This window comes from Dromiciops gliroides, chromosome 5, assembly GCF_019393635.1.
Source record: "Dromiciops gliroides isolate mDroGli1 chromosome 5, mDroGli1.pri, whole genome shotgun sequence".
Taxonomy (NCBI): Eukaryota; Metazoa; Chordata; class Mammalia; order Microbiotheria; family Microbiotheriidae; genus Dromiciops; species Dromiciops gliroides.
Window position 1 is genome coordinate 19,993,254 of NC_057865.1, and position 24,300 is coordinate 20,017,553.

The 24,300-nt window shown below is 50.2% G+C and overlaps 1 protein-coding gene across 4 annotated transcripts in view; it reads left to right on the forward strand.

The window, feature by feature from the left end:
* Positions 1 to 1,234: 1,234 nt before the first annotated feature.
* Positions 1,235 to 24,300, forward strand: part of PLEKHA8 (pleckstrin homology domain containing A8) — a 44,821-nt gene continuing 21,755 nt past the window's right edge. For 3 of the 4 annotated variants that reach the window (XM_043967916.1, XM_043967919.1, XM_043967920.1), the window contains exons 1-4: positions 1,235 to 1,737; positions 19,161 to 19,277; positions 19,719 to 19,874; positions 21,867 to 21,994. In XM_043967916.1, the coding sequence (XP_043823851.1) occupies positions 1,698 to 1,737; positions 19,161 to 19,277; positions 19,719 to 19,874; positions 21,867 to 21,994 (441 nt within the window). In that variant the 5' untranslated portion in view covers positions 1,235 to 1,697. The remainder of the gene's footprint in view (positions 1,738 to 19,160; positions 19,278 to 19,718; positions 19,875 to 21,866; positions 21,995 to 24,300) is intronic. The other variant, XM_043967918.1, reaches the window with a different exon arrangement.

The following is a 24,300-nucleotide window of genomic DNA, read 5'->3' on the forward strand; positions in this document are numbered from 1 at the left end:
TTTCTTTCCCTTCCAGTGTTCTATCTACGCCTCCCTCTCCCCCCCCCCCCCCCCCCCCCCGTTTACGTTCCTTATCTATAGAAATAACAGGCATTTAAATGTACTAAGTGTTCTGGATTAATTAATATGATGGTTGCTACTCTCCCGGATAAACTGGGGCAAACTGAGCCTGCTTTTCTTAAGAGAGGATTTTAAGATAAATGTCGTCCTCGCTGTCCGAACACTTAGGAGCCATGCAAATCAAAATTTCAGAGCCGGAAAAAGACCTCAAAATTAGCTGGTCCAACACTGTCATTTTACGGAGAAGATTGCTAAAGTTAAGGGACTTGTCCAAGGTCACCGAAGGGGACAACTAAGAAAGGAAAGACTGACCCTAAAGACAGCAAGCACTTTTTTCACGTTTTTTCCGGGGCTCGGGGTTTTTGTTTTTTGCAAATGAGGCGGTGGGACTCGACTGTCTCTCAGGTTCCCCCCAAATCCTAATCCAGGAAACTTTTGCATAAACGAATTGTCACTATTGGGCTGAGGCGCAATGTTCACATAATTGTAATTTCGAATTCCTAGTGTCGTTTCACAGAATTCCTTGTTCGCACTAGTGGGGACTTGTTTGTTTTTGAAGCCCGGAGGAACTAGGTTGGAATACCGTTCTGCTAATGGGCCACGTCCTGGGGCTTCCGGGGCCTCATCTGTAAGATGAGGGGTTTGCCGGGATGGTCTCTCCCAGGTCCGCATCTAGAAGCCCCGGGGATGACTTCCGAAGAGCCTTCGGTCTATGAGATCCTGAAAATGGGGGTGCGGCCACGTGCTCGCAGAGCTTGGCTAACTTTAAAGCGTCTCTCAATGTGGCCGGTTGTCTGCAAGATCAGCCTCCCCTCTTCCCCCCCCCCCCTCCCCGGCCCCCAAGGGTCCCCGTAGGGGCCGCACCTCAGGAGACGGGTTGATGCCCGCTCCTCAGGTGAGCTGATGTGCGCGCCTGCTTGTTCCTCGGGCACTGCCAGGCGGATCGCCCGCCCAGAGGAGGTTGGCAGGCCGTACCTCCGCTAGCCCCCTCCTGCCACGGGCCGAGTCGGGACGAAAACCCGAAGTGGATCGCGCAGCTCCCGGCAGCGGCGCCGGGCCGGGAGGCTGCACTGGGCATGTGCGAGCGTGCTCAGTCCTGGGCCGGCCTCCCCAGGTTGCAGGGAGCCGGCCGGCGGCGGCAGCGGCCGGAGCTGGAGCCGGAGCCGGAGCCGGAGCCGGAGTCGGAGCTGGAGCTGCTGCTACTGCTGCTTCTGTCGCTGCTACTGCCGCTGCCGCCGCCGCTGCTGCCGCTGCTGCCTCCGCGGACGCCGCAGGCGGCCGGGCTCGCCCGGGAACTCGCTACACTTTTGGAACATTGATACATTGTCCCGCGCGCGGCGCGCGCTCATTGGCCGCCGGACCGGGCCGGGCCACGCGCTGTGCCGATTTGCCCCGCTCGGAGCGTTCGGGAGGGAGCCCGGGCAGCCCCGCAACCCGGCTCCCAAGGGCGGCCCCGGCCCCGGCTCCGGCCCGGCCCACGCCCTCCTTGCCGTGCGGGCCGCTCCAGGCGGGCGATGGCCCTGCGGCCTCTCGGGAGTCCTTGTGGCCCGGGGCAGCGGCGGCGGCGGCGGCTGCTGCGGGGCGCCTGAGAGCGGCGGCGGCGGCAGCGGGTGGATGGGCCCCGGGAGTCCGGCACCATGGAGGGGGTGCTCTACAAGTGGACCAACTACCTGAGCGGTGAGTGGCGAGCCCCCCGCGGCGGGGGGCGGGGTTTCCCGTGACTTTGACCAACGAAGGCCGACGGACCCCGCCGGGGGCAGGCGGGGCCTCTGGGAGCCGAGGCAGGGGAAACTGAGGCCTGGCACTTGAAGGGGTCTGCCCCGGGTCAGGGACCTTGGGGGGTGGGGCGGGGTCCCCTGGTCATCGAGCCTCAGACTTAGATCTGGAAGGGACCTGAGGGGTTACACGGTCATAGGGTCATCGATTTAGGGCCGGGAGGGGCGTTGGCAGGGGTCCTCTGGCCTTAGTTTTAGATCCGGAAGGGAAGGGGTTATCAGTGTCCAGCTTCTTCCTTTATGAATGAGGAAACTGAGCCCTAGACAGGTCCAGCGAGTCCCTCCCCCTCGTTTTATAGATGAGGCACCCAGGCCGGGGAGGTCAGGTCAGAAAGCCTGAGGTGACTCAGGCTGGGAGCTTCTTAGACAAGGAAGTGAATTGCCCAAGGTCATACAGGGAGTTGACGCGAAGGCCAGGATTCTCAACCCAGGACCTCTGACCACAGCCTGGCCCCTCCCCTTCCCCTCGTTTATAAATGTCATGGGGAGAATGGGATAAGGGGTTTGGGGTCCTTAGGAATTCCTCTTTAAAGAATTACACCCTCTTGCACACAAAAGCAGTTAGAATAAGATGGTAGTTTATTTAGAGGAAGGGGAAGGGACGGGAAACCATGAAAGAAGTCCTTGGACTTCTCATGGGGAGAAGGCATGACACAGAGCGTGGCTCTGAGATACCAATCTCCTAGAGCAGAAGACTGGTGGGTACTTTTATAGAGGACTGATGGGGGTGACCATCTGACTGGAAAGTTCCCTTAGTGAGGAAGGACTATCCCCCACTGGTGGTGACTGGGGGAATTGGGTGAGGGGTGGAGGACTATCCCCCACGGGTGGTGGCTGGAGGAGTTGGGTGAGGGGTGGCTGCAGATCCCAAGCCATCTCCTCAGGACACAAAGGAAGCAGCCACACCTAATCTTATCGACCCAGGGTTGAGGGAGACTAGAATGAAGGGTGGGGGTCTTGGAGCTAGCTCAGTCAGATCTGGTTCCATTTATCTCTCTAGGCTTGTCTGTCCTTTGGTTTAGTTTCTCAAGGAGAAGGTTCTTTGATGTACCCCAGAGAACTTCTGGGGTACTCTGGGCTCATAACATACAGATGGGGAAACTGAGGCCCAGATACTGTTTAGCTCAAGGTCACATATTGTCTCGAGTAGGACCTCGTGTCTTTCTGCCCTGCCACACTGCCCTTACTGGGTGACTTGTCATCCCAGGGACCCAGATTGAAGGCTGGAAAGGATTTAGATTGCTTATGTTTGAGGAAACTGAGGCTGGGGACGGTGGAGTGACTTTCTGACGGTGATGCTGGTACTAAGTAGCTGAGTTGGAATTGGAACCCAGGCCTTCCAAGTCCCAGTCCCTGTGTTCTGAATTATTGTGGTCATTGGGGTTGGAGGTCACATTTTTTGTGAGTCTATCCTGACATCTACATCCATATCAGCACCACAAAGGCCCTGACTAACCCAAAGGAACACTCTCTGCTGGACAAGGACGGCATTCCTGGCTAGCTCCATCACCCATACACTGTGGTGGTGACCTAACAGCCCCTTGTCTCCTCTCAGATCAGCCTCAGAGAAATCTGGCTTTCTCGTTCTGGTCTTGGTCTCACTTGCTAGAAAAAACTCGAACAGAAATAGGATTTGCTGTAGAATTTCAGGACACCAGCTGCCTTTGGTGTCAGGGAGAGGCTGCTCAGTGGTTCGGGGGTGTGCCGGCTTCCCAGGGATAGGATCTCCACATTCCTTCCCGATGCATGGACCTGCTTCTCCCTGCTGGTCTCCAGGTCACCCTGGGAGTGCCCGCTGTCAGTTTTGGCTTAATTGTTGGCCTTGGGTGTGATTCACTGAGCCGGCTCGGTGTCTCTTGCCACAGCAAGCTCACCCTTCCCTGTGAATGGGGGACTGGGTCTGTTCTCACACCCCGTCCCCAAATTGAGTCAGAACTTAAGTGGGTTTCTTGACATTTCAGCGACCATCTAGGCCAGCCCCGGAACTTACCCATTGCCATGGAAGGAAAGTGACAGAGCTAGGATTTGAACCTTGGTCCTCTATCTGGGGAAACCAATGGAGGGTGCTCTTCACCATGCCACACTTGCTGGCCCATCCTATTTTACAGATAAAGAAACCCAGAGCCCAGGAGGATTAAGTGATTCAGCCAAGGTCACCCAGAGCTGGGATTTGAACCCAGGACCTTTGACTCCAAACCCAGAGTTCTTTCCCCTGCATGGTGCTGTTGCATTTTAGGGATATTGGTTTATATTAGACAGTGAGGTCCCCATTGCCCTTCATGAAGGGAATATTGCCTTAGTTTTCCAGGACAGTTCACCAAGATTTAAAGTTCAGTGAAACATGATTTGGGGAGTGGGTTGTTAAGATGGCTGAGCATCTCTCCTCTCATGGCCTTCCCAGTTCTTGCAGAAGATATGGAATCTGGGATGTTCCCCAGGCACAATTAGAGTTCGCAGTGCCTGGGGACACCCAGGGATCTGTCCCTCTGTGGTGGTGCCACAATGATTGATGGCTTCCTTGGAGACCTTAGACAGGGATGGATGAGAGCAGCCCTCTGAGCCCCAGGAGGAGCCCCAGCCTCGTCTGGGTCTGGAGGCAGGGGGGTGGACAGAATGGTCGTTGGAAGTCCTGGTAGTTCCAGCGTCTGTGATTCTTGTGCTGGTGAGTGGGATTGCCAAGGCAGCCCTTGGTGGGTTGTTTAGCTTTCCTGTTTTCCCCTCCCTTCAGCTTCTCTTCCCCTTCCTTTCTCTTTTCTCCCCACCCCCCAACCCACCTTCCCCTTCTTTTCCTTCTCTTCTTCCCTCCTTTCCTCTCCCATCCTTTCTCTTTTCTTCTCCCTTCATTCCTTTCTCTTTTTCCCTCCCCTCCCTCCTTCTCTTTTCCTTTCCTCTCTTTCCCCACCTTCTCTTTTCCTCTCCCCTGCCCTCCCTTCCTTTTATTTCTACTCCCCCATCTCTTTTCCCCTCCCTTCCTCTCCTTTCTCTTTCTCCCTTCCTTTCCTCTCCACCCCTCCCCCACTCTCGCCTCCCTCTCTCTCTCCTCTCTCTCTCTCTCTTTTTTTTGGTGAGGCAATCTCTGATGTTGAGTCCTTTCAATCATGTCTGGCTCTGCATGACCCCATTTGGGGTTTTCTTGGCAAAGATACTTGGAGTGCTTTGCCATTTCCTTCTCCAGCTCATTTTACAGATGAGGAAATTGAGGCAAGCAGTGTTAAGTGACTTGGCCAGGGTCACAGGTTGCCAAATTTTGTAATTTCTTTCTCCCCATCTCTTGGATATATATCCTTTTCTCGACACTCACCCAACCATCACCCTAGCTCAGTCCTCTCCCTCAGACCAATGCAGTAAATAGTCTCTCACATCCCTTGTGTCTTCTCCCCACTCCAGTCCATTCTCAAAGTGACTTTCCTAAAGTTTGGGTCTGACATTGTCACCCTCTTGGATGAAGTAAACTCCTATGTTTGATATTCTAAAGCTTCCCATAACCTGGGCTCCTCCTATCTTTCCTGTCTTCTTGCATCTTACTCTCCTTCATGGCTGCAGTCCAACCAAACATTCCAGCTGTCACCTCTTTTTTTTTTTTTTTTTGGTGAGGCAATTGGGGTTAAGTGACTTGCCCAGGGTCACACAGTTAGTAAGTGTTAAGTGTCTGAGGCCGGATTTAAACTCAGGTCCTCCTGACTCCAGGGCCGGTGCTCTATCCACTGCACCACCTAGCTACCCTGCCTCTCTCTCTTTCTCTCTCTACCCCGGCCCCCCCCCCCCTCCCCTTTGCATTCCATTTTTCTGAGTGGATTGAGTGTTGCCCTTGGAGTCAGGAGACCTGCATTTGAGTTCCATGTCCCCCACTTCTTAGATGTGTGACCCCGGGTAGGTCACCTAACTCCTATGAATCTGTTTCATCAGCTGTAAAATGGGAATGATAATAATGCATGTGGTTTGGTACCTGCCTCCCAAGATCATCATGAGGATCAAATGAAATGATGTATATCTGACAATTTGCAACAGTATATGCATGTAGATTGTCATCATTACCACCACTACCACCACCAAATATTAGCCTGTAGAATGTTAACTCCTTGAGGGCAGGGACCATTTGGGCTTTGTACCCTGTAACCCCGGTTCCTGCCTAGCATGATGCCTGGCACACAGCAAGAGGCTTGAAAACGTTGGGTGAATTGCGTTTCATCATCCCTGTCCCCTCTTTGTCAATGCTTTTTGCCGGCCACCCTGGACCTTTCCTAGGGGTCTCTGGGCAAAAGAGGCAGCAGGGGCCCCCTGGTCAGGAGCAGGCTGAATTGATTAGTTGGGATTTATATAAATAATCCATTGAATGGCAAGGCTTGCCAGCGATAAGACCCTTATTAACATTTCTTGTCATGAGGGTTTTCCATCTTTGAGTAAGAGAGAATATCTTGATGCTAAAATGCCAAGTTTGATCATTTCTACCATCTACAAGTTTGCAGGTAAGTCTCATTTTAAAGAAATAATGTGGGGGCAGCTAGGTGGCACAGTGGATAAAGCACTGGTTCTGGATTCAGGAGGACCTGTGTTCAAATCTGACCTCAGACACTTGACAACTTACTAGCTGTGTGACCCTGGGCAAGTCACTTAACCCTCATTGCCCCGCAAAAAAAAAAAAAAAAAGAAAGAGAGGGAAAAGGAAAAGAAAAGAAATAATGTGACCTGTAGTTTTTTAAGTTGCCTAAGGAAAGGCAATGGTAAATTATCATCATCATCACTAATATTTATATGGTACTTACTAAGTGCCAGGTTCTGCTGAGCACTTTACAATTCCTATCTCATTTGATCCTCACAACAGCTCTGGGAGGTAGGTGCTCTTATTATCCCCATTTTATAGATGGGGAAACTGAAGCAGGCAGAAGTTAAATGACTTGTCCAGGGTCACCCAGCTGGTATGGGATTTAGAGCTAGGCAAGACTGCCTTCAGCCCTCTTATTTTACAAAGGAGAAAGCCAAGAGGCCCAGCTAGTAAAGTGGTAAAAGCAGAATTTGATCCCAGGTCCTCAGACTCCAAAGACAGCATGTGGTCCACTAGACCCGCTGCCATGCAGCTTCCCTCACCCAGGTCTGTGCATTGTATCCCAGCAGCCTGGAAATGCTTGACTTAGGCTCCCCAGTTTAAAAGACCTTGGACAGCATCTCCGTCAGTGGGCGTAAGGTGGGTGAGTCAACCCTGAAAAGAGAAGGACCAATATTTACAGTAGCTGCTGTATGAACCTTGAGAGATGATCCTCCTCCTCCTTTTCTTCCTCCTCCCCTTCCTCTCCTCTTCCTCCTCCCCTTTTTCCTCCCCTTCCTCCCCTTCCTCTCTCTTCTTCCTCTTCCTCATTTCTATCTCATAATGGCAATCATTTGGTGTCAAAGCATTGGTTCTCCCTTTACTGTGTTTCCTATCAGTCCCCAAGTGGTATCGTCCTTAGGAGATGCCTTCAGGTCAGAAGACCTGAAAAAGCAGCCTGTCTCCAGAAGGCTCTCTGGAGCTAATGCTCTTCAATTTTGCTGTTTCTAAAAAGAGTAAGTGAAAGAATGCTTAGGAATGATGAGGGAGGAAAAGCTGCCGGGGGAGGGGACAGCCGTCAGGACAGCTGGGCCAGGAGCTATGGGGCAGCTTGCAGCCTCTCCCACATCTTGGCCAGCCTTCTCCCTTCCTGGGCTTGCGGAATTCTCATTGGACGTCATCCTCACCTAGCTGGATAGAGAAGTTCTTTTTTTCCTCCTTCACATTTAGAATTGGAGTCCAGGTCCTTTCTCTCTCACTGAGGAAATCAGCCTTAGAGATGTAGCGCGTAGTCATCATCGAATCCAACCCTTTCATTTTACAGATGGGGAAACTAAGGCAGGGACATTAGGTGACTTGCCTACAGCCATATAGATAGTAATTGTTTGAGGCAAGATTTGAATTCAGATCTTCCTGACTCTAGGTTAAGAGCTCTCCTCTGCATCCCCCCCTTCCCCCCCCCACCAATTAACAATCATTTATTCTCCCCCCTTTCCATATTCACACACACACACATAAAATAGGACAATAACAACAACAGCTCTCCCCAAAATGGAGAATGCCACCTTCATAACAAATCAGCAAAGCAGATCCTCTCGTTGGCCATGTCCAGAGATTCACATCTCCTCCTGCATTTGAATTCCATCCCCTCTTGACAGGAGATGAGCAGCTACTTCACCTTCATTCAGGCCACTGGATTTTAGCATTGCCCAGTTTCTTATTTTTATTTTACGGATTCTTTGCCTGCTTCTGATGACTTGACTTTGTATCGTTTCACGGAGTCTTCCAAATTTCCCCTGAAACTGTCCTTTCGCGTGCCATACTTAGCTCAGCCACTCCCCATGGTGCCCTCTTACTGGGTTTCCTTCTCTTTGCCGCAACCAAGAGAGCTGCTCTCTTTGGGGCTACAGGCCTCAGAGTGGTATTGCTGGGCCCAAGGGTGTGCATGGTTTAGTGACGTTCTGAGCTTAGGCAGGCAGGCAGAAATCATCTATGAAGTAACTCTTCTGTGCCAAGCATTGTACTGACCAGGAGGGAACCAAGGAAAGCAAAAAACAAAACAAAACCAGCCCCTGCCCTCAGGGAGCTTACAGTCTTAATGGGGGAAACAATGCACAATTATGTACTAAAAGATCTAGAAGGGATATACTGAAGGTAATTAAGGGGGGAGGAAGGAAGGAGGAAAAGGGAGGAAGGAGGGAAGGAAGGAAGTAAGGAAGGAAGGAGGAAAAGAGGGAGGGAGGGAAGGAAAGAAGGCAGGCAGGAGGTAGAGAATTCTAGGCAGAGGAAACAGCTAATGCAAATGCCTGGAGTCGGGAGATGCACAGTAAGGAGCCCAATGTGTGGAGAAGTGGAAGGCCTAATGAGACTGGAAAGGTTGAGAAGGACTTGGACATCTAAAGAGGATTTCCTCTGTGCTCCCAGAGGTGATAAGGAGTTTATCGCATGGTGGGGGTGGGATGACAGAGTCACTCCTTAAGGGCCCAGGTCCAAGTATAGAACACAGATCCATAGTGAAGAGTTTGGAGGTCCTGGCGAGGACAAAGCAGAGGCTCTGGGGTTTTGAGGCAGCGGGAGAGCACGGGTCCAAATGGCTTCCCAGAATGGCTGTCCCGCTCCTCAGCTCCACCAGCAGTGCAGCCATGTGCCCAGCATCTGTCTCTTTGGTCCTCCTTGGATAATCCGTTTTAGAGAAGGTGTGGTGACCGTGTAGCAGGGCAGATGTTACAGAAATGATCTCTCAGCCTTCCTCCATCCTTCTCCTATCCTGAAAATAACCGATAAAACCTTGATAGTTTAGAGATACAAGGGATCTCACAGGGCTCAGCCTTCCTTGTTGAATAGATGAAAGTCCTTTGGCTCAGAGATCCAGGTGACTCGCTCCAGGTCACACTGATGGCAAACATCAGAAGCAGGATTTGAACCCAGGTCCTCTGCCCCTAGAGCCATCTGTCTCTCCTTCCACTGAATCACACTCCTTGCCTGTATTTGTGTTATGCTTGTTGGCAGCCCAGGGAACCCTGTCAGGGGATACTTGTGTGGTATGGGCCTTAGGGAGATGAGAGGCACCATTGGTTGATTGGCTGGCCCTGGCATGGGAGGCAAGCCACCAAGAGGGTCTGAGTCCATGCCACCATTGGACGTTCAGGTGCTTGGGGAAAGCCTTGAGAAGGGCACCCACCATGATACCAATTTCTGTTTGCCATGAGGCATGACATTAGCCTCACATTAATCCTGGAAGCTGGACCCAATCATTCCCCTTTTTAGAGAAGCGAAGGAATTTGCCCAAGGTCTCAAGTAGGCAGGGACTGTGGTGGGCTTCTTTGGGACTGCTGCTGTTGATACCAGAGGGCTCCTGCCCCCTGGGGACCAGCAGGGGAAGGGTTCATTCTTTGGCATCCTAGCTCTTCACATACCTGAAGCTGCCCATCATTTCCCTAGCCTTCTCCAGCCTAAAACACCTGTTTCATCCAGTCATGTCACATATGGCAGACTGTGCATTTTAGAATCCTGGTTGCCCCTCCTGGACACCTTATCCCTTAAAAAACAAATATCCAGCCATTTCAAATGCAGAAGTCCCTTCTCCCTTTTTTATTGTGCCAAGTAAATACTTTTGGGGGGTTGGAGAATTTGCAAAAATATAATTTAGCTTCTGAAAAGTAGGGACAAACTTCTCTCTATTCCCATGCCTCCTTTTGAATTTTCTTTTTTTTCTTTTTCTGTATATATTTCTTGATCCTGCCATTGCTGCTGCTGCACACATATTATTTACATTTGATAATATTTGTGTAATAATTTATAACATATTATAGTAAATAATAAGAAAACAAAGTGGGGCAGCTAGGTGGCGCAGTTGAAAAAGCAGTGGACCTGGATTCAGGAGAACCTGAGTTCAAATCCGGCCTCAGACACTTGACACTTGCTCTGTGACCCTGGGCAAGTCACTTAACCCTCATTGCCCTGCAAGGAGGAAAAAAAAAAAAACTTGAAAAAAAGAAAACAATGTGATCACTTGTCATATGCTATAATCATTTGGCCATCTTTGCTCTGAGCTGCTTCATCCAAATCTCCACGACCTTCCTTCTCTCTGTTTTCTGTATTCTTCCTTCCTTTTGATTCACGATATGCTCCCTTGCCCTCCTTCTCCACTACACGTTCAGCTGTTTCTGAATCACAGCCCACATGGGTTATTTCCAGTTAGGCTTGCTGCTGCGGATGCTGCTTCTCAGAATATTTTGGGAGACGTCAGCCTTTTCTTTTCCCCCAGTAACCTCCGAGCAGTAGGAACACGGGAGCAAAGGTGACAGAGGGTTTCTGGCTGTTGCTGTATCATTCATTCATATGAGTAGCCCAGAGGAGTCAGTGGCTCTCTCAAAGCCAAGCAGCTGCTTATGGACAGAGCTGAGACTTGTCCCTGATGCTGGGACAGAAGAGCCAAGAAAGCTGTATCGATACAAGTGTATTCTACCTAAACAGAAGCATGCCCAGAGTGAGGGCACTTATACTGGTTAGGCCACCTCTAGAGTGTTTTCCGGCACCGGCAAACAGTAGGGGCTTAATAAATGTTGCCCATTGATTGATTGTCTTCAGTTCAAGAGGATAAGCTGGAGCTCATTCTGGGGAGGGTGACCCAGAGGATCTGGGGACTTGGAAATGTGTCGTGTAGTGTTGGGTTAAAGGTGTCCAGAGGGTGTTTAGAGAAAAAAGGACTTAAAGGGTAGGGGGCAGGAAGGGAGGCTGCTATAACCATCCTCAGCTGTTTGAAGTGGTGTCCAAGAGAAGAAAGAACAGGCTCAGTCAGCTTGGCCCCAGAGGGCAGAACTAGGCCCAGTAGGTGAAAGTTACAAGGAGGCCAATGGAGGCTCAAGAAAAACTTTCCAGCAGTTCAGGCTGGCCCGATGTGGATAGACAGGCTGTCTCTGCCTCCTGGAGGTCGTTAGGGAGAAGCAGCCTGAGTGGATGTTGTCAAGGGGCTTCCTGGAATTCCCCTTGGGGGGGGGGCATTCCTTGTGACTCTGATCCCTCCTCTGCAGAGTTGGGGCTTGTGAGTAAGGGAGGGAGTGGAGATGAAAATGAAATCCGATCCTCCAGGGCCAAAGCTCTATGGAACCGAAGAAATCCAGGGCATTTGCCCTGGAGCAGAGAATGTAGAGACACGGACAACCACACGCAGAAAGAGCATGAGCTTAGAATCAGGCCCACCTGGGTCCAAGGCCAGAGTCCCTATAAAACGGACATTAAGGCTTAAATGCCAGAGAGAGAGGACTTTGTATTGTATAGTACAGACAATAAGGGGCAGCTAGGTGGCACAGCGGATAAAGCATTGGCCCTGGATTCAGGAGGACCTGAGTTCAAATACCCGAAGCCTTTCAGGAAATGGCCCGAGCTCAGTTTGCTCCTTGGGACTTTGTGGGAGATGGTGCCTGGGGCCACTGGCCTCCAGGAACTTTGTGGCCTCCCTCAGAAGGGACAGAGATCTTTGCTTTGAACTCCTGGGAGATGTCCTTTCATGCTTGCTGAGGCTCAGTCTGCACTCCTCCCTCCCCGCCCCCCCCCCATCTGTAATTCTGTCCCTCCTCAGTTTCCCTGGCTTCCCTGCAAAGCAACCCAGATGCTCCCTTCTCCTTCCTGCCCTTCCTCCCAGCTCCTCTTTCAAATCCAGCCTCAGACACTTGACACTTACTAGATGTGCAACCCTGGGCAATTCACTTAACCCTCATTGCCCCTCCAAAAAACCAAAACAAAACCAAACCAAAAAATAGACAATAGAGAGCCACTGAATATTCTTGAAAAGGGGAGGCATGTGGGGGCAGCTAGGTAGCACAGTGGTTAAAGCGCTGGCCCTGGATTCAGGAGTACCTGAGTTCAAATCCAGCCTCAGACACTTAACACTTACTAGCTGTGTGACCCTGGGCAAGTCACTTAACCCCCATTGCCCTGCCAAAAAACAAAAAAAAAAAGGGGGGGGGGAGGCATGTGGTCAGCCCTGTGCTTAGGGATATCAATTTGGTAGCTGGGTAGGGATGGATTAGAGGCAAGGAGATCAATTGGAAGCTTTTTAGCAGTCCAGGCAAGAGGTGATGAGGGCCTGAATCAGAGTGGTGATATGCCAGAGGTCATCTGGCAGAGGCAGAATTCAAACCCAGGACCTCTGACTCCAAAACCAATGCTTTCCACCCTACTACAGGTCTTCCATTTGCTTTATCTTCCCCATTGTCAGTTCCTTGAGGGAAGGGCCAATGCCTACAGTCTCATCTTTAGCTGTAGCTCAGGAGGAAAAATGTATTGGCTGGTCATACCCTAGTTTGGTGGACCAATCACACTGTTTAATGGCATCCTTGTTAAATGGAGGGCAGCATCTGATAGGGATGTGTTGGGACTGCTTGCGTGTCACATGGTGGTTGGAAAAGAGGAAGGGAAAGAATAGCATTCTGGAGTCAGCACTGGGAATGACTCAGAAAAGAACTTTCCTAAGAGAAAAAAATGAACACCTTGAATTTAGACATCATAGGATGTGGTGGTGACTTACACAGAAAGAGACAAAGTGAAACATATTGGTCTACAACAGATATATTTTGAGAAATCATAAAAGAAAACTGCCTAGATCTCTTAGAACCAAAAGACAAAGTAGAAATAGAACAGATCTACTAGTCATTTTCTGAAAGAAACTAAAAAACGAAAATTCCCAGGAACATTATAGCCAAAATCCAGAGTTTCCATGTTGAAAAAAATACTGCAAGCAGCCAGAGAGAATCCAAGCCACAGTCAGTATCATACAAGACTTGGCACCCTTCACTTTAAAGGATTGGAGAGCTTAGAAAGTAAAGGATATATTACAACCAAGAATAACTTGTAAAAAACAATATACTACTAGAGCGAGGAAAATGGATTTTTAAATAGACTTCCAAGTATTCCTGATGGAAATACCTGAGCTGCATAGAAACTTTAAAGTACAAACCCTGGAATCAAGAGAAACATTTTAAAAAAATAAACATAAGGAACTAAACAAAGATAAACCACCTATGTTCATATATAGGGAGATGGCACCTATGTCTGCTTTGGGATCATAGCGTCCAGTTGAACAGAAGTCCTGGGAGTGGTTCTGTTCTGTTTTTTTGTTTTTGGTTTTGGTTTTGGTTTTGGTTTTGGTTTTTTTTTTTTTTTCTTGGTGAGGCAATTGGGATTAAGTGACTTGCCCAGGGTCACACAGCTAGCATTAAGTGTCTGAGGCCGGATTTGAACTCAGGTCCTCCTGACTCCAGGGCCGGTGCTCTATCCACTGCGCCAACTAGCTGCCCCTCTGTTATGTTTTGATGATCTTAAAAGGATGGAAAGGGAGGGGGAGAGGAATGTACCGGGGTTAGGGGTGGGGGAGGAAAAGGAAGGTTAGGGAAGATTATCTCACATAATCAGGTTGTGCAAGAAGTTTGTACAAACAAGAAGGAAGGGGTGTGGGGGAGTGGGTGGCACTTGAATCATGTTCTCATCTGAACCCTTTGACAGAGGGAAGAATGTACATATACACAGTTGGGTACAGAAATACATTTCACTCAATACGGAAGTAGAATGCAAAGGGGAGAAGGGACAGGAGGAAATTAGAAGGATAGATTGAGGGAGAAATTAGTCTTAAGAAAACAAACAACTAAGAATACATAAATATTTATAGTAGATTTTTTGTGTGTGTTGGCAAATGCTTGAAAACTGAACTGAAGGGCTTACCTATAAATTGGGGAATGGATGAACAAATTATAGTGTATGAATATGATGGAGTACTGTTGTGCTATAAAAAATGAGGAAGGGGATGTCTCAGAAAACTCTGGGAAGCTATGTATGAACTGATGCAAAGTGAAATGAGCAGAACCAAGAGAATAAATTACACTGTAACAACAATATTGTAAAAGTAAACAACTTTGAAACACTTAGCAACTCTTATCAGTGTAGAAACTAAGCACAATTCAATAAGATTCATGTTGAAACATGCTACCTACCTCCTGATGGAGAGATGAAGGACTCAGAATACAGATTGAGGGTTTTTTTGAAGATGGCAATATGGGATTTTTTTTTTTTTTTGCTTTACTACGTGTTTGTAACAGGGATTTTGTTTTTCTGTCTTTTGCAATGGTACAAGAGGAAGTAGGAGAAAAAGAAGGCAGATTTTTGTTGATTTAAAAAAAAAAAGAAAAGTTGGGGCAGCTGGGCGGTGCAGTGGATAGAGTGCCAGCCCTGGATTCAGGAGGACCTGAGTTCAGATCCGGCCTCAGACACTTGCTACTTACTTGCTGTGTGACCCTGGGCAAGTCGCTTAACCCCAATTGCCTCACCCCCCCCCAAAAAAAAAGAAATGTTTTAGGACCTCAGTTGTATTAGTGACTGAGACCTTTTAGAGAAAGTGAGTTCTATGAACAACTGAAGGCTCAAGTGGATTAGAAGAGGCATGGGCCCTGTACCAAGGTGAGTCAGCGGGGAGCAGCCCTTTAGGGGTGTGTGCAGATCAGGAGGGCTCTGTGCAGAGTTGGAGCTGCTACAAACCACTCAGGTGCCTTGGGTGATCAAACTGGAAATGGTACTAAAAGGCACAAGTGGTCTCTTTTTTTTTTTTTTTTAAGTGAGGCAATTGGGGTCAAGTGACTTGCCTAAGGTCACACAGCTAGTGAGTGTTAAGTGTCTGAGGCTGGATCTGAGCTCAGGTCCTCCTGACTTCAGGGCCGGTGCTCTATCCACTGCGCCACCTAGCTGCCCCGCAAGTGGTCTCTTTAACAGTCACTCCCAGCTAGGTAAATATTTAAGCACCAACATAAAACTTCCAGCCAACACAATAAAAAATATTGATAAAGATTGGGACCAGTTGGTCCTTGTTCATATTTTTTTTTCCTACCAGTAATGAGTTCCTCTTTCCTCTCTGTCCGTCTGAATTCTCCCTGTCCTTCCGGTGCTCTTCCTCCATCAGACCATTTTGTTCTCCCACACCCTCTCTACCTGTTCAGTTCTTGCCCATCTTTAAACGGTGGGCAGCACCTAGAGAAAGAGTGAATGGGCAGGAATAATGATCCTGGGCAGGAGGCCAAGCTGCCTTCTGGAGAGGGAGTCTGCTTATGAATTTCCAAAGACAGCTTTAGAAACTCCTTCCCTGGCCCCAGTTATAAAAGTAACTGGTAGCTTCCCTCCGTGGTAGTTTGGTCGAGGCTAATGAGCTTCCCCCTAATCTTGGTCAGACCGTCCGGACTGTCAAGGCTGGGATGTTGGCCATCTCGAATCCCCAGAGAAAGAGGAAGGTGTCCCAAGGACAGACCCTCTGCTCTTCATCGGCCTTCTTGTGTTGAATGTTGTATCGTGTCCACAGAACCCGAAGATGAATCTTAAACCAGGAAACAGGCTCACAGTGGCCTGCCCCTCTGGCCTCTGCCAATTTCCTTGTGTGAGCTGTCATACTGATGCAGTGCCAGCCGTTGCTGGATGTACACAGTGTCCTGATGCCCATCGGTACTGCCCATCCTTTCTGCAGTGAAATCCAGTAAAGGGTTCGGCAGGTCCTCGCTACTCCTTGATCCGTTCCCCGAAACTCTGGCACTGAACCATTTAAGGAGAGATGTTTCTAGGTCTCCGAGTCCATGTTTGCAGAACGCCGTAGAATTAAATAGTAACATCTGAGGGGCTCCCACCAGCCCCAGCCTGGAAAGAAGCTCATTCAGTTGCTGTGGGTTTTTGCAAATGCCCTTCCTTCGTGCAACCACAGATTAGGAAGGAGCCGCAGAGGCTTCAACCAGAGCAAGAACTAAAATATCCCCAACAAGTGGCCACCCAGCCTTGCTTGGAGTCCGCCTCTCATGGAACATTCACTCTTCTGGACCCTCTTATCGCTAGGAGGTTTTTCCTTACTTGCCTGAAAGAATCCTCTCCCTTGCCTTTCAAAAGCCTTTCATAGACTAAACATGCTGGCCCCCCTCCCTCCTGATCATGTTTGTCTGTGTCCTTCCTCAGAGGTGATGCCAAGAACCAAGCACCACAATCCCTCAGCATCACCCATCTTTTTTTTTTTTAGTGAGGCAATTGGGGTTAAGTGACTTGCCCAGGGTCACACAGCTAGTAAGTGTGTGTTAAGTGTCTGAGGCCAGATTTGAACTCAGGTACTCCTGACTCCAGGGCCGGTGCTCTATCCACTGCGCCACCTAGCTGCCCCGAGCATCACCCATCTTAAGCATTCAAAACATATTGCCGGAGACTGGCAGTGGAGGCTCCAGTGGGGGAATCCTGAGTTCAAATCGGGCTTCAGACACGTTCCAGCGATGTGACCTGGGAAGTTCACTTCACCCTGTTTGCCTCAGTTTCCTCTTGGTTAGAGACACTCAGGATCTGGGCCTTAGGCAACTTGTGTGGATTGAAATCTGAGATGATTCGCCTTTTATGAAGTGCCCACCCACTCTGGGAAGGGCTCAGGGCAAATTTGAGAGGGTGCTGAAAGATCTGTGGAATTTAGAATTTGTATAGAATTGTCTTTGAGGCCTCAGGTCCTGGTGCTGAGTCTTGGGCAGCTTCCCCAGGGCTGCTGGCCCTCTCCTGGGGGCCGTGCTGCCCCCTTGAATTCTACTCTCTTTCAACCCGAAGCCTTTCAGGAAATGGCCCGAGGTCAGTTTGCTCCTTGGGACTTTGTGGGAGATGGTGCCTGGGGCCACTGGCCTCCAGGAACTTTGTGGTCTCCCTCAGAAGGGACAGAGATCTTTGCTTTGTGGCTTCCCTCAGAAGGGACAGAGATCTTTGCTTTGAACTCCTGGGAGATGTCCTTTCATGCTTGCTGAGGCTCAGCCTGCACTCCTCCCCTCCCCCCCTACATCTGTAATTCTGTCCATCCTCAGTTTCCCTGGCTTCCCTGCAAAACAGCCCAGATGCTCCCTTCTCCTTCCTGCCCTTCCTCCCAGCTCCTCTAAGAGTTTCCTCCAGTTATTTCGTATTGCCTTCTCATTAGAATGTAAGGTCCCTGCTTTCCCTGGGCCTGGCCTGTAGCAGGTGCTTAATGAGAAGCGGGCCTTCCCACAGTGCACTTGTGCCCAGCCCTGATCCCTCTCCTCTCTGCACACCCTCTCTGGCTGCCTCCGTCAGCCCCCACGGACCAGTGGTCACCTCCATGATTCCCCGCAAACACTCCAGATTTCCCTGTGTTTCTTAAGAACACCATTAGCCTCATGGCGCACACACTGGCAACCCCACGTTGCCTACTCCCCATTCCGGATCCCTCATCTTCCTCCTCTCTTGGCCTTTCCCTTGGATTTTTGGTCCTGGCCCCAGTCAATGCCCGCTCCCACTCTCCCATCCCCGAGCTGCCTGGGGTGGGGGGCGGGGAGGAGTGTCTAATGTGCAGATTTATCCCCCCTCCCTGGGGGCCTCAGTGTCCTTGTCTATAAAATGTAGGAGCTGTAGTGCTGGCTGTCCCCAAAGTCCTGGTGCACTCAGTAATGCCCTCAGAGGCCCCTTCCCTTGTGCTAAGGAAAGGATACCGCGAACAGCTCTGTTTTACATTTAAAGCTCTTGGCCATCTGGCTGCTCCCAGACTTACTTAAGATTCCTCCCCCTCACCCACTCCCTGACAGACAATCCGGCCTACTTTCCCTTGCATCCCTCCTCCACTGTCTTGCCCCCCCCCCCCCAGGCCTGGAATGCTCTGCCTCCTCCCTTGAGCCTGGTAGGATCCTCCCACCTCTTTTCCTTCTCCCTCCAGATGTTAGCATCACCTCCACCTTGAAACCCCTTTGCATTGAGTGTGCATATGTAACAGGTGCCTGCAGTAGCCTGCTTGTGGGCAGGCTCTCCTGGTATCTTTCCCTCCTCTGTTCTTAGCACCTGATCTATATCTTGCCACTGGACCCAGATGGCTCCGGAGGAGAGAGTAAGGCTGGTGACTTTGCACAGCCCTCCCTCACTTAAATCCAATTCAATGCAAGTCATGACATCACCCCATGTTGTGGTCCTCTGCTTCTTCTAGAACAAAGGAACCTTAGCACGTGTGTATCCTTTAACATATAATTTACATTTAGGATTTTTGTTTTATTCAGCTATATCCTGAGGACCTGAGAATAGAGGGAAGCCCTCTCTTCCTTCCCAGGAGCCCTCACTCTTCTTCCTAATCAACAATTAGGTGCCTCCAGCTGTCTTCTAAAACCCCCCATCTCATACCCAGAATAAATATTTCAGTCAGTCAATAAACATTAGTGCTCAGAGCTGTTGCCCTGGAATCAGGAAGACCCGAGTTCAAATCCAGACTCAGACGCTTACTAGATGTATGATCCTGGGCAAGTCACTTAACCCCTGTTTGCTTCAAGTTTCCTCATCTATAAAATGTAGATAAGTTTGAAAAGACTCCTCCACCAGGTCAGGTGAAGTGAGGGGAGGCAGGAAGATTGTCCAGTATTGTGATGTCAGGCTCAAATGGAAATGGGGTGAGAGAGACAGCACTAATCTTTGGCCCTCATGTTGACTTAGAAAATCATACATGTTTAATATTTATTTTTATTGATGCATCAGCATATTAAAATCAGAGAAGGACTACATTTTGATCTGTTTTGGTGGGGTGGATAGAACTGTGGGCTCTGACAGTGGAAGGCCTAGGTTTATTCACATCTGGCCTTTGATAACACCAATGATCCTGAGCAAGTCACTTCTCAGTTCTCAGACTCAGTTTCCTCCTCTGTAAGTGGGAAAAATGATAGCACCCCCATCCCAGGGCTCATGTGTGAGATATCAGACATCTGAGGAAGGCTCACTCCACACAGGGAGGGGCCGGCACAGCAGAAAACTCTTGGTTCTCATTGCAGGCTGGCAACCTCGGTGGTTTCTTCTATGTGGAGGGATATTATCATATTATGACTCCCCTGAAGACGCATGGAAGGGCTGCAAAGGAAGCATCCAAATGGCTGTCTGTGAAATTCAAGGTGAGGCTGATCCAAGGCATTAAGATCCCATTTTAACACCTCACAGGAGCTGACCATGGTACCTTCGAGCCCCTTGAACCAGTTAAGAATCTCGCCCTCTCTGGAAGCCAACTCACCCAAACCTGGGGTCATCTATGAAGGGCAGACCTCGTGCTGGGGATAGGAAGATGAAAGAATGGCAGTCTGCCCCCAGGGAGCTTAACTTCTGCTTCTTACAACCCCTCTTTTTAAGTCAGAGTCGGCCGCTCTCAGAAGAGAGACAAGTGTTACAGAGATAGATAATAGAAATGGGAAAATGTCCAGTTCCATCTGGTGAACAGATCCAGTGCCCCACCCCCCAGTTCCCAGACTAAGGATCCTACCCACAAGGCTAAGTGAGGCAGGAGCACATTGAGGGAAAATGGCCTTGTCATCCTCTGACCCCCATCCCATGGTTCTCAGTTCATTCCGCAGATAACACCCGGATGGACCTGATCATCCCTGGGGAGCAGTACTTCTACCTGAAGGCCAGAAATGTGGCTGAGAGACAGAGGTGGCTGGTGGCCCTGGGATCAGCCAAGGCTTGCCTGACGGACAGCAGGGCCCAGAAGGAGAAAGGTGAGCCCCGGGCCCAGGTGGGGTCTGGGGGTCTTGGACATGCTTTGTTCTTGTCTCTGGGTTCCCCTGCTTGCTTGTCATGTCTCTCAACAATGTAGCCCCGAGTTTATGGAGGAGGGGGATAGTTTTCCCCTTCTGATTCTGCATTGTGGGTTCCCAGGTGCTTGACTGGCAGCAGTGTAATGTTAGAAGCTGCTTTCAGCACGTTGGAGAGGACATCCTTCATTATCCATGCAGGCCCCCTTGACTGATAGCCCCATACACGGGTCTGGTGAAGCCATTCCCCTCCTCAACAAGCCTCTGTGGCTGCCTCTAGTGGGGAGAATCATGAACTTCTCTGTGTGACATGTAATGCCCTTCACCACCTGGCTCCGACCAACTTTGCACATTTATTTCATTTTTCTTCCTCTCACACTCCGTGTTACAGAGAACCAGACTATTGTGTTCCCCATTCATGATGTCCCTGCTGCCGTGCCTTTGCAGGCACTGTGTCCAGGGCCTGGGATGCACGTTCTCCCCTCCTCTGCCTCCTAGGACTCCCGGCTTCCTCCCCCATCTCCCCCGCATTCCACCCCACTAATTACTTTCTTTCCGTCTCGTCTTGATTAACCTGTGTATGTGGCATGTCCCCATCCTGCCCCCTGTAAACTTCTCGAGGGTAAGAACGGTTTGGTTTTTTTTTCTTTGTGTTCATAGTCTGGTGCCTGGTATACAGTGGACACTTAATAAATGCTTGAATGTTGCTCTTGGGGAAAGAGTGGAGTTTGTCAGTGACTGTGGAGTCAGCCCTGCTCGAGTTGACCCAATCACAGAGAGAGGTGGCCTGATTCGTGAGGGGTGGAGCCAGCCCAGAAACAGCCTTCCCTGGGACATGTTTGTCTTCATTCCAGAGCTGGTTCTAGGTGGCTAATGATAGGGTGGGAAGTAACTGAAGATCCTTCCCTGTGGTTGTCAGGGCACACAAATGAGTGGTGGGGAAGCTGAGGCCCAGGGTGGCTGAGCAGCCCTTTGTTCCTTGCCCTAGCCGAGAGGCCACCCCCAAGGCCTCCTGCCACACCTTTCAGGCCCCACATTGCTCAAATCCCCATATAAATCAACAAAGGCTGGGAGGGGTCTTTCTCTCTTTCCTGACCTCCCTTAGAGGAGTGGGATATCTCGGTCGGAAGAGTCCTTGGAAGCCTTCTAGTCCGGCTCTCCTATTTTACAGATGAGAAAACTGAGGTCCGGTGGGGTTAAGCATTTGCCCAGGTCGCGCCGGTGCCAAGTGTCAGAAGCACGAGATCAAAGCACTGGAGGGCTTGTCTAGTCAGACCCTGGAGAGCTCGGCTTTATGTCCGTGGTCTGACGAGGCACCGCAGAGGGGCAACCAGCCCCCAGCCCCTGAGAAGTCACCTGTCCTCTTGGTTACTGCTGCCTGCTCAGGGCAGTGCCCCTGCAGAAGGAGCGATTGCAGGTCACCCCCCCTGGGCTCCCCCTGTTCTCCTCAGGGGTGGCTGCTGCTGCTGAATACCATGGGGGCGGGGCAAGCTTCTTGAGGGCAGAGCGTGTCTTCTTTTTGTCCTAGCTTGGCCTGGTGCCCTGCACCCAGTAGATACTTAATCAGGTCACGTTTAAAGAACTCTCAATCCCTCCTCGGCTTCTTAGAATCTGTAGCTCAGTCCAAGAGTCCCCTTCTTCCTGAGGCCTCTCCTGACTCCCTTCCTCCCTCCCCGGCACCAGCAGCTGCTTATTTACCGACTGACCTGGAAGCATTTGGCGGGGGGCGGGGGGGCATCCTGGGCTTCTTGGGCAGTCTGATGGAGCCCCTGCTCAGAACAGTGTTTTTAAATGCTTGCCATAAGATGCCCAGGAGTGCACAAGGAGCCGATCCCATTGAAATTCACTTATCCAGACAGCAAACAGACAAGTGAAGGCTTAAGAAGCCACCGTGGGGCTCGGGTGCCTTGTCTGGCCTGGGCTCCACTCAGACTCATGACTGCTTCTCCTCACTAGAGTTCACCGAGAACACGGAGACCTTGAAGACTAAGATGTCTGAGCTCAGACTGTACTGTGACCTCCTCGTTCAGCAAGTGAACAGAACAAAAGAAGCCACGGCGGTGGCTGGCGTGGGGGATGCAAAGGTACGGTGACCTCTCTGGCCATTGGGAGGGAGGCGTGTCCCCTCAGAATAACCTGCCAGGGGGCGGCTAGGTGGCACAGTGGATAAAGCACTGGCCCTGGATTCAGGAGGAACTGAGTTCAAATCCGGCCTCAGACACTTACTAGCTGTGTGACCCTGGGCAAGTCACTTAATCCCCATTGCCTTGCCAAAAAAAAAAAAAAGAGAATGACCTGCCAGGATGCAAGGTGCAGGAACCCCTCCCTCAAAACAGCCGATCACAGCCTCCCTCTGAGGGGGCCCAGCCAGGGGGAGTTTTACAGGAAAGGAAGCGGAGACCCCCAGAGGTTAGAGTATCATCCAGGAGTCCAGTATCACTATTATTATCAATATGTGATTATAGGTTTTTATGATTAGATATCATTAATTAGCAGATAGTGATGACTACATAAGTATTAATATAATTGTAGGCTGTTAATGTAATAGTAAAACAATGTTATGATCATTACTAGCATTTGCATAGTATCTACTATGTGCTGGGTACTGTCTATACACAGGGCCTAGATAAATAATAAATAGATAAAGCATTCATGAACCATTTCATATGGGCCAGGTCACACGTGATCCACCTTAAATATCAACCAGGGCCTTGTCTATTTCCTTGCCATTAAAGGGCCACGCCTTCACAGGGGGAGAAGATCTGACAGCCCAGTGGAGAGACTATGGGAGTTAGAGTCAGCAAGACCCGAGTTCTAATTTCACCCTAGTACTAAATGTCTGATCCTGGGAAAGTCTCGGGCTTTGGTTTCATCTGTAAAGTGAGAGTTGGGCCTGGTGCCATGTTCCCATCAAGGAGAGGCACTAAACATGTTAAAAACAGGCCTCAATGTGGGGAAGGAGTTTAAGAGGCGTGGGGAGAGAGGAGGATTGTGTGAGCAGAAGCAAGGATTGTCGGGGACCAACTAGTCAGAGAATATTGGATTTTTGACCCAAGAATCAGTCCATTAAAGGGTTTCCTCCACCTTCCCCAGGCTGGTTTTTCTCTGAGGAGCAGCCTTGCCAAAGCTGAGCATCACCCACTCACTCTCTGTCACGGAACTCGCTGCTTACGTTGAGCTCTGATGGGCAAGCCCCAACCCGCTCCTGCGGGGAAGAGCTCAGCCCCAAACTCGGAGGCAATACAGCCCCGAGGGTACTCTTGGCATCAGAGCGGGTCACAGGCTCCGTGTTTACTGATCAGTGTCATTCAGCGCCCCTTTGTTTTGGACATGATGTAGGTGCCAAATGAGGGATAATCCTCAGACTTGTCTCCTGGGCTTTTAACACCCCTCACAAGCCAAGCTGCCTTCCCTGGATGGGGCACCCTGTCTCCATTAAAGGCAGAGTCAGCCTGGACAAGTACATTAATTTAGACATTAAGACACAGCACCCATCAGGGTAAATTGATAGGAAGCCTCGTGCCAGGCTCGTGCTCACATCTGTGCTGAAGGGCAGAAACCCCATTTGGAAAAAGATAATGCGACTCAAGGGGGTTTGAAAACATTGGGAAAAGAAGCAGCAGTGGGTGGGGGTCCTGCCGCCATGCCCCCCGCCTCTCCCCATCAGCCAGTTGTGCCTTGGACAACCCTAGGAAGCCGACTTTTCTTCCTTATCCCACTCAATCTTTGGGCCTCCTCCCTGCAAATGATGGTGGTGTCTCCAGTTAGATCGTGAGCTCCCTGAGGGCTGGGGCTACCTTTAGCCTTTCTTTGTATCCATAGGAAGGAAGGGAGGGAGGGAGAATTTATTAAGCTCTTACTATGCTAAGTGCTTTACAATATCTCATTTGAGTCCCACTACAACCCTGGGAGACACATATTATTTGCATTTTACATCTGAGAAAACCAGGGCCAACCGAGGTTAGGTGACTTGCCTAGGGTGACAAAGCTATTAAGTGTCTGAGACTGGATTTGAACTCGGGTCTTCCTGACCTGCACCACCCAGCTGCTTCTCTTAGCATAGTGAAGTGCTTATTGACTGACTGACTGATTCTCAGCTTCCTCATCTGTACAGCAAGGCTTTGGCCTAGAAGACCTCTAAGGCCCCCGCCTCATTCCCCCCCCCCCCAGCCCTAAATCTCTGACTCTCAGTGCTTCTCCCCCAGACCTTGGTTTGATTTAGGTCAGGAGCCAAGTTCCCTGTTCAGGCCCGCCAGCCCCAGGCTCCACGTGGTTGCTGTGGGCTCCGTCCTGATGTGTGGGCGTGTTAGAGGTCACAACCCAGCCTTGGAACGGAGGGTGACTGACCACCAGGAGCCCCAGATTGAGCCATTTCTACTTAGCATGCTCA